This window comes from Artemia franciscana, chromosome 16, assembly GCF_032884065.1.
Source record: "Artemia franciscana chromosome 16, ASM3288406v1, whole genome shotgun sequence".
In the NCBI taxonomy this organism is placed as follows: Eukaryota; Metazoa; Arthropoda; class Branchiopoda; order Anostraca; family Artemiidae; genus Artemia; species Artemia franciscana.
In genome coordinates, this window is record NC_088878.1 from 5800445 (window position 1) to 5817479 (window position 17035).

Sequence of the window (17035 nt, forward strand, 5' to 3'; positions counted from 1 at the left end):
GACGAAATGGAGGGGGGTGCAGGCCCAACGGCCTTCACATTTGGCTGTTCAATCTTACATATTGAAAATCGGTGAACAACTCTGATTTCTGATACTACTACTACCAGGGTCGTTACTAGTCAAAATATTGGTGGGGGGGGGGCAGTGAGGAATTTTACCGATTGGCTGGTCATTTCTATTGACTGTTTTTTATGATTAGCATACTAGCCGTTTTGGATACAATACGTAAAATCACTGTACGAGTCGGTAAAATCGATGCATTTACCGACTAAGATTGAGATTTCGGGATATGTGATGTCACTATTTTGATACTCTGTATTCAAATAAATGGAAATTTGTGGCACCATCTGTAAAATCACAGCAAGAGTCGGTAAAACTGCTTCTTTTACCGACCAATTTCGAGATTTATGTAGAGGACATATCGGTATTTTCCTGGTCTTTATTTAACCGAAGAAAAAATTTTACCGACACATTTTTTACCGAGTACCCAGAAACATTGGGAGGGATCGTACCCCCTCCCTCCATACATGACGGCCCTAACTTCTACTACTAACAACTCACTGCAGCACCAAGCCACCTGAGGCTAACACATCTATGCACCCTCCTCCTCCATCCCAGTCTGTTCAAAGCCTCTTTCTTGACACCATTACACAAAGTTCCTTTTCCCCTTAAATCTTTCCTTACGACATCCTGTCACCAAAAACGAGGAAAAACTGCTTTCCATTTACCCTTAGACACTTTGCTGAAAAGGACAATATTTTGCAATCTGTCATCCTTCATTGATTCCTTATAAATTCCAATATGTCCATTGGCATATAAAAATACATTGGTGAACCAATTGTTGTATGCAGGTTGTTTCAAAAAAGTGGGGCACTTACCTGTGGGGCTGCTTATGCTGTATTTACTCTAGAGGCATACTTTTTGACCATTTGACGGTTCTGCTTAGAATAATTATGCAAACAATTTCAACCCAGTGCCATGTGGGGCTGTGGACATGTAGCGCGAATGGCATACGGGGGTGGTTAAGCAGAACATGGTAGCCCTCGAATTAGTTTTGACACTTAAACAAGACACTACAACTAAGAGTTAGGGATTAGATGAGCCATTCCCTAACTTATTACGACCACTGATTTGAAAATGAAATCGAAAAACCCCTGTTTATTCTTCTTAAAAAAAAAACGGAAAAAGCGAAATTACCTTTCCCCTAGATTCTAAAAAATACGTAATTTTTGGTATCTTCCTTTTTTGGTATGACACTTGAGCACATTCACTTTTGGTTCATTATGAAAAAGTCCCACGTTTGAAATTGCAATGTTTTCAGTAAAGTACAAGTATATATAACATATTCTATTTATTTTAAATTCCAATATCGTCCTTTACGAAAAATGATTCATCTTATACCAAATATTTGTGTCGATTTGTTGATTCTACCATATTATTTTCTGAAAGGCTAATTTTCCTAAACACTTAGCATTAATATTTGTTACATTTTTGTGACTATTTTAACTTTCGAAAAACGTGTTTAAAATCCATTGCAGCATTGTGTGAATCTTAATTGTTGTCTAAAAGCATGCACCATGTACCCACCCTACATACGTAGAACCTGAGCAAATTTTTGGTAACCAATGATTATAGTGCTGATGACCACAATAAGTATTGTGTGAAAAATATAGTGCAAAAACAAGCCTATGCAAAACAAACAAAATAAAAGTCAAGAAAATTTAATGCAACCCATAAAAAAAACTCAGATTTTCTTGCGATTGCCTATCAGTTTTGAACCTATTATTGTTGAATAAATATCGTGAATAAACAATGGTTCATTCGAATAAACTAGACATTTAATAAACAAGGCAAAACTGTCATCAAAAATAGATCATTATTGACAACGATAGCTCTAAGGCTTCTTTCTGATGTTACATGACCGACCTTTTGAACATCTACATTATATACCTTTAGTCAGTGGTTTGGCTTAAAACGAACACATTTCGACTTATCGTTCACTGAAAATCGAAAAGTAAATACCTTTGCACAAGCAACATTTTTTACAATTTTTACATAAGCAATAATTCACAAACATTTAGGGGGTGGGTTGTTCAGAATCTAGGAGGGGGGAGGATAGTTTGTTTTTCAATCTTTTTCAACAGAAATATCAAACAAAGGACATTTTCAATCAAAATACCAAAAAGAGATATTTCTTGAAATCTAGGGGATTAAAAACCAAGACTAAATCCCTCCCCCACCCAAATGGTATCAACGAAACAAACAATTGTGTCATATAATGTTTGATTGTTCCAAACTAAAGTATCTTTGTGAGCCGCTTACCAGAAACTAGTAAGAACCACACAAAAAAGACTATAAATAACTGACAGTAAAAGCGTCAACAAGACAAAGCCTGTGTTACAAAACTGTTGGCCTATTATTATTCGAGAGTAATCTAACCCAAAAAACTTACGTTCTTTCACTAATTTCGTTTAATCATAAATAAGAATCGAATATTTAAAAGAATAAAAACACAAATTTGTCAAAATAGAGCCACACTGTTGATTTACTTCTTTGCCAAACTGACAGCCAGACCAATAATTGCACCAACCCCAGCCACAGCACCAGCAGCTAGGGCCATCCCCTTTAGTCCATCTGAAAAAATAAGCTTATTATTTGATTATTGCCTATTTAAAAGGATTAAAAATAAGCTCATAATAAAACAACTAATACAAATACAGAAAGGGAGGAAATATTTAAAACGTCAGTATTTATTCCGGTAAGCACACGAAATAATATGTAAATTATATCAGTAGCATGGCCATAGGCACTTTAAGCGGCCTTTACCTCCTTCGAAACCCAATCTCGACGTTTTTTTAACCTTCCTTAAGACGCAGGTGTTTCTTACGTAATATGACTTGTTTTTTCGGGATGTAGGTATTTGTTACATGATAGGGTCTTGTTTGTTTACTTGTGCAAATTTTTATTCAAGATATCTTTGGTTTTTATGTTAAATGTTTAAAAACTCGCGAGGGCTAGGAAAAAACCTTCAGGGCCCGCTAAATCACGATTTATTTGGTTGTTACGTAATAGGAGAATGTTTGTTTACTTATATAAATGTTTTCTTCAAGATTTCTTTGGTTGTTATGCAATAGGATTTTTTAGACTTTGTGGACAGCGGGGAGGCCCGGTTGCAAAAAAAATCTTAGCCCAATATTTACGTGTGAAGATGATGTAATCTTACGCGGCTTGTTTTGGTTCCGGTGGACCTTTAAAATTCAGTAACAACCGGTTACGAAGGTCAACGACACATGACATGTTAGATCTTACAGTTCCCTCACCTCAGTATTGAAAAAGAGTTCGGTGTGTCAACGTTGAGGATATTATTCTTGGCATATTCTAGTAATGGATGCTTTTACTCTATTGGATACTGAAGGCACTAGCAATGGCGAAATGAAATCTAGAGTACCTAACGGAGCAATAGAAATTACAAGGGGTTGTCGGCTAACCCTAGAATGGGACGAAATGTTTGCAAGATATGTAATGTCATTGAGCAAATTCAAGTTAGAAGAATAGTTATAATTTGCAGCAGAACTGAATATAATGCATATACAAAGATTACAAGACAAATTAAATGTATTAGTGAAATATATTGAGGATAATGATCTGAATCAATATATAAAAAAGGAGTGAGTTTGTTAAATTTTTGTTGAATATTTTACTAGCGAGAAGAAATCTTCATTCGTTGTTTGTCTATAATCGGTAGTGAGAGCCAGGATTAAAAATGGCTGGATTTGAGAAACAAAAAATCATGCGGGATCTAGTGACTTTGGAAAAATGTTTGATCCTAGATGATGATTTTCAGGAGTTTTCTCTTCAAAGGAAAACATTTTCTCAAAGATTGCTTAACGATATAATGAGAAATGATTCTCCATCTTTGGACTATTGTATGCATTTTTACAAATAATTGACATATTAATTGAAATAAAAACAAAATGATACTGTGGATTTGCTTTTGAGTACTACCTAGAAATTCATTTAAGACGGCCATTTTGCGAGGCAACAACAAATATATCGAATAAATTTTGTGATGTCACTCGATTACTACTCCTCCTAGAAGACATTCATGCTACTGATCGTGAGTTAGTTTCTTTTTGGAAGTGAGACAGTCAACATCGAAAAAATATTTTACACATGTCCATTATGTTTGCATGTATTGGGCAGCTGGTTATCCTGTGAAAATTGTACTATTGTAGATGACTATAATGAAAAGTGTAGATTATGCAATCCATTTAAATATCATAGAGGATAAGCAGTGGAAATTAAAGGCTGAATTTCCTGTCTTGAAGATGTTTATGACTTTCACACTAGAGGTTTCCTATGCTCCAATTGTCCCTATGATAAATGTGATCAATGAGAAAATACTTACCCTGGTATGATCGGAAAACACCAAAACGTGATTTCGGTTTATTTTTAAGACTCTGATATCGTCGAGGTATTAAACTGCTTTGGAAGGAAGAGCCTGTCTACGCTTGAATTAGTGGAATTATAAGAGAATCTGGTTTTTACTACATCGCTGTGAAGAGACTGGACAAATTCACAAACAATTTTAAAGCATTTCACTCTTAGGGCACTGAAATTTACATTATAGAGGTGGGACATTCACTGTAAGTAAATCCATAAAAGTGGATATTTTTATAAAGTTTAACTGATCGATGCTAGTGTAAACGAATATTTTTGCATGAAAAATGCCCCAAAAATGTAATATGTGTGATGTAATATGTGGACAAATATGTTTGTGTCCACATCCTAATGTGGACAAAAACGTATTTGAAATATAAAGGTAAAAAAGCGCCTTGAAAGAAAATGAAATCCTGAAGGGAAAAAAACGCTTTGAAAAAAAGAAATCCCAAAGAAAATGAAATCTCTTTAAGTACTATTGAGCATCCCATGTGTACATCGTCATTACATAACACCCACATGTGCGCTACTGTTACGTAACGTCTCAAGAGTGTACCGCCATTACGTAACATCCACCTGTGCTCCGTCCTTACGTAACATCCAACGTGTACTGCTGTCACTATGTAACACCCAGATGTGCACCGTCATTACCTAACATCCACAGGTGTCCCATCCTCAGTTACAAGCGGGAATTTCTCCAAGGGACCCTGAAATCTAGCATACCACGCACATTGTGTCATTCCCTATAAATCTACTAAGTCACGTAAGACTACATCACCCCAATAAATCTATCATGACAAGCAAGATTAAGTCACATCCCATGTGTCCACAATTATTATGTAACACTCACGTGTGCGTCTCCCTCAGTTACAGCCGGGACTTCCCCGCCTGACTAACAGACTCTAACAAGTCATGTAAGATTAAACCACCCTCAAAAGTAAACAACATCCTATTACGTATCTGCCAAAGCCTATTACGTAACAAGTACAAGTAAGCAAATCCTACTACGTAACAATCACCTGCGTCTCAGACACTTGTGGAATCCAGGGATAGGGCACTTGTGGAAACCATCTTGGATATACTACTGTTTTCCCGCATGAACGCTTTTTCAAAACAATAATTATACAGATTCAACGTATATTTTGTTTTCAGCAGCTATCCAGAGGGTAGCAAAGAATATATAGATTACGATTGGAGTAAAAAAAAATCATAAATTTAACCCTCATCAATCACAAACCCACAAATGCACCCAGTAAAAAGAGTTTCAGAGGGAATTCAGGAGAGTAAAGACTCAGTCAAAATTTTTGCTGGAATATATTTTTGTTATTGCAGATTCGTTTTGTGTGTTTACACTAAAAAAAAATCACAAATTAGCAACCCTTTTAGATTGAATCCTTGACAGGACTTCTGTAAGTTAACTGAGGTGCGGTAACCGCAAAGCACCACGTTACAAGTCATTAATTTTAAAGAAGGGTAGCATGATGTTGAGGTAGAATGTTTTCCTTTGTCCCTTCAAGACATGGCAAAGACAATTTTGATAGCAGAAAACCTATCTTATAACTACTGTAAAAATTTCACCGACGATAAAAGAATATAAAGCATCAGCACACACAATAGAGTGAAAGAGGATTTAGCGAAAATATTAGGAGTAATCACTTGCATAGATTTTGCCAGGTATTCAACCAAACAAACAATTTGTCACTCTCCCCTTGCAATCGTCTTTTTGATCTATCTTATAACAATTTTTGCAATAATCAAGCCCTAGTATTTATGTTGACGTGAAAAGCTACTGCTATAACCATGAAAAAAAGACAATGAATAGTAACAATAAGGGACCTAGTTTTCTCCTCATTTTTGTTTTTTGGACGAACAGGACAATGAATGCATTTTGAACAAGGCCATGGCATCTAATTCTGGAGGGGGAGGGGTAAAAGTATGTGCAAAGTAGTAAAAGAAGAGATACATTCATTAAAGGGCACATTTATTAAAGAGTCATAAATAAAATGCAATTTTTTTATTGAAAAGAATCGTAAAAGTAGGTGCAAAGTAGTAAAAGAAGAGATACATTTATTAAAGGACACATTTATTAAAAAGAGTCGTAAATAAAATGTAATTTTTTATTGAAAAGAATCGTAAAAGTAGGTGCAAAGTAGTAAAAGAAGAGATACATTTATTAAAAGGAGTCGTAAATAAAATGTAATTTTTTATTGAAAAGAATCGTAAAAGTAGGTGCAAAGTAGTAAAAGAAGAGATACATTTATTAAAGGAAACATTTATTAAAAAGAGTCGTAAATAAAATGTAATTTTTTATTGAAAAGAATCGTAAAAGTAGGTGCAAAGTAGTAAAAGAAGAGATACATGTATTAAAGGACAAATTTATTAAAAACAGTCGTAAATAAAATGTAATTTTTTTAATGAAAAGAGTCGTAAAAGTAGGTGCAAAGTAGTAAAAGAAGAGATACATTAATAAAGGACAAATTTATTAAAAAGAGTCGTAAATAAAATGTAGTTTTTTTAATGAAAAGAGTCGTAAAAGTAGGTGCAAAGTAGTAAAAAAAGAGACATTTATTAAAGGACAAATTTATTAAAAAGAGTCGTAAATAAAATGTAATTTTTTTAATGAAAAGAGTCGTAAAAGTAGGTGCAAAGTAGTAAAAAAAGATACATTTATTAAAGGACAAATTTATTAAAAAGAGTCGTAAATAAAATGTAATTTTTTTAATGAAAAGAATCGTAAAAGTAGGTGCAAAGTAGTAAAAGAAGAGATACATTTATTAAAGGACAAATTTATTAAAAAGAGTCGTAAATAAAATGTAATTTTTTTAATGAAAAGAGTCGTAAAAGTAGGTGCAAAGTAGTAAAAAAAGAGACATTTATTAAAGGACACATTTATTAAAAAGAGTCTTTAAAATGTAATTTTTTTAATGAAAAGAGTCGTAAAAGTAGGTGCAAAGTAGTAAAAGAAGAGATACATTTATTAAAGGACACATTTATTAAAAAGAGTCTTAAATAAAATGTAATTTTTTTAATGAAAAGAGTCGTAAAAGTAGGTGCAAAGTAGTAAAAGAAGAGATACATTTATTAAAGGACACATTTATTAAAAAGAGTCGTAAATAAGATGTAATTTTTTATTGAAAAGAATCGTAAAAGTAGGTGCAAAGTAGTAAAAGAAGAGATACATTAATAAAGGACAAATTTATTAAAAAGAGTCGTAAATAAAATGTAGTTTTTTTAATGAAAAGAGTCGTAAAAGTAGGTGCAAAGTAGTAAAAAAAGAGACATTTATTAAAGGACACATTTATTAAAGAGTCGTATATAAAATGTAATTTTTTATTGAAAAGAATCGTAAAAGTAGGTGCAAAGTAGTAAAAGAAGAGATACATTTATTAAAGGACACATTTATTAAAAAGAGTCGTAAATAAAATGTAATTTTTTATTGAAAAGAATCGTAAAAGTAGGTGCAAAGTAGTAAAAGAAGAGATACATTTATTAAAGGACACATTTATTAAAAAGAGTCGTAAATAAAATGTAATTTTTTTAATGAAAAGAGTCGTAAAAGTAGGTGCAAAGTAGTAAAAAAAAGAGACATTTATTAAAGGACACATTTATTAAAAAGAGTCGTAAATAAAATGTAATTTTTTTAATGAAAAGAGTCGTAAAAGTAGGTGCAAAGTAGTAAAAAAAGAGACATTTATTAAAGGACAAATTTATTAAAAAGAGTCGTAAATAAAATGTAATTTTTTTAATGAAAAGAGTCGTAAAAGTAGGTGCAAAGTAGTAAAAAAAGAGACATTTATTAAAGGACACATTTATTAAAGAGTCGTATATAAAATGTAATTTTTTATTGAAAAGAATCGTAAAAGTAGGTGCAAAGTAGTAAAAGAAGAGATACATTAATAAAGGACAAATTTATTAAAAAGAGTCGTAAATAAAATGTAGTCTTTTTAATGAAAAGAGTCGTAAAAGTAGGTGCAAAGTAGTAAAAAAAGAGACATTTATTAAAGGACACATTTATTAAAAAGAGTCTTAAATAAAATGTAATTTTTTTAATGAAAAGAGTCGTAAAAGTAGGTGCAAAGTAGTAAAAAAAGAGACATTTATTGAAGGACAAATTTATTAAAAAGAGTCGTAAATAAAATGTAATTTTTTTAATGAAAAGAGTCGTAAAAGTAGGTGCAAAGTAGTAAAAAAAGATACATTTATTAAAGGACAAATTTATTAAAAAGAGTCGTAAATTAAATGTAATTTTTTATTGAAAAGAATCGTAAAAGTATGTGCAAAGTAGTAAAAGAAGAGATACATTTATTAAAGGACAAATTTATTAAAAAGAGTCGTAAATAAAATGTAATTTTTTTAATGAAAAGAATCGTAAAAGTAGGTGCAAAGTAGTAAAAAAAGAGATACATTTATTAAAGGACAAATTTATTAAAAAGAGTCGTAAATAAAATGTAATTTTTTTAATGAAAAGAGTCGTAAAAGTAGGTGCAAAGTAGTAAAAAAAGAGACATTTATTAAAGGACACATTTATTAAAGAGTCGTATATAAAATGTAATTTTTTATTGAAAAGAATCGTAAAAGTAGGTGCAAAGTAGTAAAAGAAGAGATACATTAATAAAGGACAAATTTATTAAAAAGAGTCGTAAATAAAATGTAGTCTTTTTAATGAAAAGAGTCGTAAAAGTAGGTGCAAAGTAGTAAAAAAAGAGACATTTATTAAAGGACACATTTATTAAAAAGAGTCTTAAATAAAATGTAATTTTTTTAATGAAAAGAGTCGTAAAAGTAGGTGCAAAGTAGTAAAAAAAGAGACATTTATTAAAGGACAAATTTATTAAAAAGAGTCGTAAATAAAATGTAATTTTTTTAATGAAAAGAGTCGTAAAAGTAGGTGCAAAGTAGTAAAAAAAGATACATTTATTAAAGGACAAATTTATTAAAAAGAGTCGTAAATTAAATGTAATTTTTTTATTGAAAAGAATCGTAAAAGTATGTGCAAAGTAGTAAAAGAAGAGATACATTTATTAAAGGACAAATTTATTAAAAAGAGTCGTAAATAAAATGTAATTTTTTTAATGAAAAGAATCGTAAAAGTAGGTGCAAAGTAGTAAAAAAAGAGATACATTTATTAAAGGACAAATTTATTAAAAAGAGTCGTAAATAAAATGTAATTTTTTTAATGAAAAGAGTCGTAAAGGTAGGTGCAAAGTAGTAAAAAAAGAGACATTTATTAAAGGACACATTGATTAAAAAGAGTCTTAAATAAAATGTAATTTTTTTAATGAAAAGAGTCGTAAAAGTAGGTGCAAAGTAGTAAAAGAAGAGATACATTTATTAAAGGACACATTTATTAAAAAGAGTCTTAAATAAAATGTAATTTTTTTAATGAAAAGAGTCGTAAAAGTAGGTGCAAAGTAGTAAAAAAAGAGACATTTATTAAAGGACAAATTTATTAAAAAGAGTCGTAAATAAAATGTAATTTTTTTAATGAAAAGAGTCGTAAAAGTAGGTGCAAAGTAGTAAAAAAAGATACATTTATTAAAGGACAAATTTATTAAAAAGAGTCGTAAATAAAATGTAATTTTTTTAATGAAAAGAATCGTAAAAGTAGGTGCAAAGTAGTAAAAGAAGAGATACATTTATTAAAGGACAAATTTATTAAAAAGAGTCGTAAATAAAATGTAATTTTTTTAATGAAAAGAATCGTAAAAGTAGGTGCAAAGTAGTAAAAAAGAGATACATTTATTAAAGGACAAATTTATTAAAAAGAGTCGTAAATAAAATGTAATTTTTTTAATGAAAAGAGTCGTAAAAGTAGGTGCAAAGTAGTAAAAAAAGAGACATTTATTAAAGGACACATTTATTAAAAAGAGTCGTAAATAAAATGTAATTTTTTAATGAAAAGAGTCGTAAAAGTAGGTGCAAAGTAGTAAAAAAAAGAGACATTTATTAAAGGACACATTGATTAAAAAGAGTCTTAAATAAAATGTAATTTTTTTAATGAAAAGAGTCGTAAAAGTAGGTGCAAAGTAGTAAAAGAAAGAGATACATTTATTAAAGGACACATTTATTAAAAAGAGTCTTAAATAAAATGTAATTTTTTTAATGAAAAGAGTCGTAAAAGTAGGTGCAAAGTAGTAAAAAAAGAGACATTTATTAAAGGACAAATTTATTAAAAAGAGTCGTAAATAAAATGTAATTTTTTTAATGAAAAGAGTCGTAAAAGTAGGTGCAAAGTAGTAAAAAAGAGATACATTTATTAAAGGACAAATTTATTAAAAAGAGTCGTAAATAAAATGTAATTTTTTAATGAAAAGAGTCGTAAAAGTAGGTGCAAAGTAGTAAAAGAAGAGATACATTTATTAAAGGACAAATTTATTAAAAAGAGTCGTAAATAAAATGTAATTTTTTTAATGAAAAGAGTCGTAAAAGTAGGTGCAAAGTAGTAAAAAAAGAGATACATTTATTAAAGGACAAATTTATTAAAAAGAGTCGTAAATAAAATGTAATTTTTTTAATGAAAAGAGTCGTAAAAGTAGGTGCAAAGTAGTAAAAAAAGAGACATTTATTAAAGGACAAATTTATTAAAAAGAGTCGTAAATAAAATGTAATTTTTTTAATGAAAAGAGTCGTAAAAGTAGGTGCAAAGTAGTAAAAGAAGAGATACATTTATTAAAGGACACATTTATTAAAAAGAGTCTTAAATAAAATGTAATTTTTTTAATGAAAAGAGTCGTAAAAGTAGGTGCAAAGTAGTAAAAAAAGAGACACATTTATTAAAGGACAAATTTATTAAAAAGAGTCGTGAATAAAATGTAATTTTTTTAATGAAAAGAGTCGTAAAAGTAGGTGCAAAGTAGTAAAAAAAGAGACATTTATTAAAGGACAAATTTATTAAAAAGAGTCGTAAATAAAATGTAATTTTTTTAATGAAAAGAATCGTAAAAGTAGGTGCAAAGTAGTAAAAGAAGAGATACATTTATTAAAGGACACATTTATTAAAAAGAGTCTTAAATAAAATGTAATTTTTTTAATGAAAAGAGTCGTAAAAGTAGGTGCAAAGTAGTAAAAGAAGAGATACATTTATTAAAGGACAAATTTATTAAAAAGAGTCGTAAATAAAATGTAATTTTTTTAATGAAAAGAGTCGTAAAAGTAGGTGCAAAGTAGTAAAAAAAGAGACATTTATTAAAGGACAATTTATTAAAAAGAGTCGTAAATAAAATGTAATTTTTTTAATGAAAAGAGTCGTAAAAGTAGGTGCAAAGTAGTAAAAGAAGAGATACATTTATTAAAGGACAAATTTATTAAAAAGAGTCGTAAATAAAATGTAATTTTTTTAATGAAAAGAGTCGTAAAAGTAGGTGCAAAGTAGTAAAAAAAGAGATACATTTATTAAAGGACAAATTTATTAAAAAGAGTCGTAAATAAAATGTAATTTTTTTAATGAAAAGAGTCGTAAAAGTAGGTGCAAAGTAGTAAAAAAAGAGACATTTATTAAAGGACAAATTTATTAAAAAGAGTCGTAAATAAAATGTAATTTTTTAATGAAAAGAGTCGTAAAAGTAGGTGCAAAGTAGTAAAAGAAGAGATACATTTATTAAAGGACACATTTATTAAAAAGAGTCGTTAAATAAAATGTAATTTTTTTAATGAAAAGAGTCGTAAAAGTAGGTGCAAAGTAGTAAAAAAAGAGATACATTTATTAAAGGACAAATTTATTAAAAAGAGTCGTAAATAAAATGTAATTTTTTTAATGAAAAGAGTCGTAAAAGTAGGTGCAAAGTAGTAAAAAAAGAGACATTTATTAAAGGACACATTTATTAAAAAGAGTCTTAAATAAAATGTAATTTTTTTAACGAAAAGAGTCGTAAAAGTAGGTGCAAAGTAGTAAAAGAAGAGATACATTTATTAAAGGACACATTTATTAAAAAGAGTCTTAAATAAAATGTAATTTTTTTAATGAAAAGAGTCGTAAAAGTAGGTGCAAAGTAGTAAAAAAAGAGACATTTATTAAAGGACAAATTTATTAAAAAGAGTCGTAAATAAAATGTAATTTTTTTAATGAAAAGAGTCGTAAAAGTAGGTGCAAAGTAGTAAAAAAAGATACATTTATTAAAGGACACATTGATTAAAAAGAGTCTTAAATAAAATGTAATTTTTTTAATGAAAAGAATCGTAAAAGTAGGTGCAAAGTAGTAAAAAAAGAGATACATTTATTAAAGGACAAATTTATTAAAAAGAGTCGTAAATAAAATGTAATTTTTTTAATGAAAAGAGTCGTAAAAGTAGGTGCAAAGTAGTAAAAAAAGAGACATTTATTAAAGGACACATTGATTAAAAAGAGTCTTAAATAAAATGTAATTTTTTTAATGAAAAGAGTCGTAAAAGTAGGTGCAAAGTAGTAAAAGAAGAGATACATTTATTAAAGGACACATTTATTAAAAAGAGTCTTAAATAAAATGTAATTTTTTTAATGAAAAGAGTCGTAAAAGTAGGTGCAAAGTAGTAAAAAAAGATACATTTATTAAAGGACAAATTTATTAAAAAGAGTCGTAAATTAAATGTAATTTTTTATTGAAAAGAATCGTAAAAGTATGTGCAAAGTAGTAAAAGAAGAGATACATTTATTAAAGGACAAATTTATTAAAAAGAGTCGTAAATAAAATGTAATTTTTTTAATGAAAAGAATCGTAAAAGTAGGTGCAAAGTAGTAAAAAAAGAGATACATTTATTAAAGGACAAATTTATTAAAAAGAGTCGTAAATAAAATGTAATTTTTTTAATGAAAAGAGTCGTAAAAGTAGGTGCAAAGTAGTAAAAAAAGAGACATTTATTAAAGGACACATTGATTAAAAAGAGTCTTAAATAAAATGTAATTTTTTTAACGAAAAGAGTCGTAAAAGTAGGTGCAAAGTAGTAAAAGAAGAGATACATTTATTAAAGGACACATTTATTAAAAAGAGTCTTAAATAAAATGTAATTTTTTTAATGAAAAGAGTCGTAAAAGTAGGTGCAAAGTAGTAAAAAAAGAGACATTTATTAAAGGACACATTTATTAAAGAGTCGTATATAAAATGTAATTTTTTATTGAAAAGAATCGTAAAAGTAGGTGCAAAGTAGTAAAAAAAGAGACATTTATTAAAGGACACATTTATTAAAGAGTCGTATATAAAATGTAATTTTTTATTGAAAAGAATCGTAAAAGTAGGTGCAAAGTAGTAAAAAAAGAGACATTTATTAAAGGACACATTTATTAAAGAGTCGTATATAAAATGTAATTTTTTATTGAAAAGAATCGTAAAAGTAGGTGCAAAGTAGTAAAAGAAGAGATACATTTATTAAAGGACACATTTATTAAAAAGAGTCGTAAATAAAATGTAATTTTTTTAATGAAAAGAGTCATAAAAGTAGGTGCAAAGTAGTAAAAAAAGAGACATTTATTAAAGGACAAATTTATTAAAAAGAGTCGTAAATAAAATGTAATTTTTTTAATGAAAAGAGTCGTAAAAGTAGGTGCAAAGTAGTAAAAGAAGAGATACATTTATTAAAGGACAAATTTATTAAAAAGAGTCGTAAATAAAATGTAATTTTTTTAATGAAAAGAGTCGTAAAAGTAGGTGCAAAGAAGTAAAAGAAGAGATACATTTATTAAAGGACAAATTTATTAAAAAGAGTCGTAAATAAAATGTAATTTTTTTAATGAAAAGAGTCGGAAAAGTAGGTGCAAAGTAGTAAAAAAAGAGACATTTATTAAAGGACACATTGATTAAAAAGAGTCTTAAATAAAATGTAATTTTTTTAATGAAAAGAGTCGTAAAAGTAGGTGCAAAGTAGTAAAAGAAGAGATACATTTATTAAAGGACAAATTTATTAAAAAGAGTCGTAAATTAAATGTAATTTTTTATTGAAAAGAATCGTAAAAGTATGTGCAAAGTAGTAAAAAAAGAGACATTTATTAAAGGACACATTTATTAAAGAGTCGTATATAAAATGTAATTTTTTATTGAAAAGAATCGTAAAAGTAGGTGCAAAGTAGTAAAAGAAGAGATACATTTATTAAAGGACACATTTATTAAAAAGAGTCTTAAATAAAATGTAATTTTTTTAATGAAAAGAGTCGTAAAAGTAGGTGCAAAGTAGTAAAAAAAGAGACATTTATTAAAGGACAAATTTATTAAAAAGAGTCGTAAATAAAATGTAATTTTTTTAATGAAAAGAGTCGTAAAAGTAGGTGCAAAGTAGTAAAAGAAGAGATACATTTATTAAAGGACAAATTTATTAAAAAGAGTCGTAAATAAAATGTAATTTTTTTAATGAAAAGAGTCGTAAAAGTAGGTGCAAAGTAGTAAAAGAAGAGATACATTTATTAAAGGACAAATTTATTAAAAAGAGTCGTAAATAAAATGTAATTTTTTAATGAAAAGAGTCGTAAAAGTAGGTGCAAAGTAGTAAAAAAAGAGACATTTATTAAAGGACACATTGATTAAAAAGAGTCTTAAATAAAATGTAATTTTTTTAATGAAAAGAGTCGTAAAAGTAGGTGCAAAGTAGTAAAAGAAGAGATACATTTATTAAAGGACACATTTATTAAAAAGAGTCTTAAATAAAATGTAATTTTTTTAATGAAAAGAGTCGTAAAAGTACGTGCAAAGTAGTAAAAAAAGAGACATTTATTAAAGGACAAATTTATTAAAAAGAGTCGTAAATAAAATGTAATTTTTTAATGAAAAGAGTCGTAAAAGTAGGTGCAAAGTAGTAAAAAAATATACATTTATTAAAGGACAAATTTATTAAAAAGAGTCGTAAATTAAATGTAATTTTTTATTGAAAAGAATCGTAAAAGTATGTGCAAAGTAGTAAAAGAAGAGATACATTTATTAAAGGACAAATTTATTAAAAAGAGTCGTAAATAAAATGTAATTTTTTTAATGAAAAGAATCGTAAAAGTAGGTGCAAAGTAGTAAAAAAAGAGATACATTTATTCAAGGACAAATTTATTAAAAAGAGTCGTAAATAAAATGTAATTTTTTTAATGAAAAGAGTCGTAAAAGTAGGTGCAAAGTAGTAAAAAAAGAGACATTTATTAAAGGACACATTGATTAAAAAGAGTCTTAAATAAAATGTAATTTTTTTAATGAAAAGAGTCGTAAAAGTAGGTGCAAAGTAGTAAAAGAAGAGATACATTTATTAAAGGACACATTTATTAAAAAGAGTCTTAAATAAAATGTAATTTTTTTAATGAAAAGAGTCGTAAAAGTAGGTGCAAAGTAGTAAAAAAAGAGACATTTATTAAAGGACAAATTTATTAAAAAGAGTCGTAAATAAAATGTAATTTTTTTAATGAAAAGAGTCGTAAAAGTAGGTGCAAAGTAGTAAAAAAAGATACATTTATTAAAGGACAAATTTATTAAAAAGAGTCGTAAATTAAATGTAATTTTTTATTGAAAAGAATCGTAAAAGTATGTGCAAAGTAGTAAAAGAAGAGATACATTTATTAAAGGACAAATTTATTAAAAAGAGTCGTAAATAAAATGTAATTTTTTTAATGAAAAGAATCGTAAAAGTAGGTGCAAAGTAGTAAAAAAAGAGATACATTTATTAAAGGACAAATTTATTAAAAAGAAGTAGTAAAAAAAGAGATACATTTATTAAAGGACAAATTTATTAAAAAGCGTCGTAAATAAAATGTAATTTTTTTAATGAAAAGAGTTGTAAAAGTAGGTGCAAAGTAGTAAAAAAAGAGACATTTATTAAAGGACACATTGATTAAAAAGAGTCTTAAATAAAATGTAATTTTTTTAACGAAAAGAGTCGTAAAAGTAGGTGCAAAGTAGTAAAAGAAGAGATACATTTATTAAAGGACACATTTATTAAAAAGAGTCTTAAATAAAATGTAATTTTTTTAATGAAAAGAGTCGTAAAAGTAGGTGCAAAGTAGTAAAAAAAGAGACATTTATTGAAGGACAAATTTATTAAAAAGAGTCGTAAATAAAATGTAATTTTTTTAATGAAAAGAGTCGTAAAAGTAGGTGCAAAGTAGTAAAAAAAGATACATTTATTAAAGGACAAATTTATTAAAAAGAGTCGTAAATTAAATGTAATTTTTTATTGAAAAGAATCGTAAAATTAGGTGCAAAGTAGTAAAAAAAGAGATACATTTATTAAAGGACAAATTTATTAAAAAGAGTCGTAAATAAAATGTAATTTTTTTAATGAAAAGAGTCGTAAAAGTAGGAGCAAAGTAGTAAAAAAAGAGACACATTTATTAAAGGACACATTTATTAAAAAGAGTCGTAAATAAAATGTAATTTTTTTAATGAAAAGAGTCGTAAAAGTAGGTGCAAAGTAGTAAAAAAAAGAGACATTTATTAAAGGACACATTGATTAAAAAGAGTCTTAAATAAAATGTAATTTTTTTAATGAAAAGAGTCGTAAAAGTAGGTGCAAAGTAGTAAAAGAAGAGATACATTTATTAAAGGACACATTTATTAAAAAGAGTCTTAAATAAAATGTAATTTTTTTAATGAAAAGAGTCGTAAAAGTAGGTGCAAAGTAGTAAAAAAAGAGACATTTATTAAAGGACAAATTTATTAAA

General features: G+C 27.6%; 1 protein-coding gene across 1 annotated transcript in view; it reads right to left on the reverse strand.

Moving 5' to 3' along the window:
- Positions 1-2453: 2453 nt before the first annotated feature.
- Positions 2454-17035, reverse strand: part of LOC136036964 (mitochondrial fission 1 protein-like) — a 65648-nt gene continuing 51066 nt past the window's right edge. Inside the window, exon 4 of the mRNA XM_065719360.1 lies at positions 2454-2634. Coding sequence (XP_065575432.1) covers positions 2546-2634 — 89 coding nt within the window. The 3' untranslated portion in view covers positions 2454-2545. The remainder of the gene's footprint in view (positions 2635-17035) is intronic.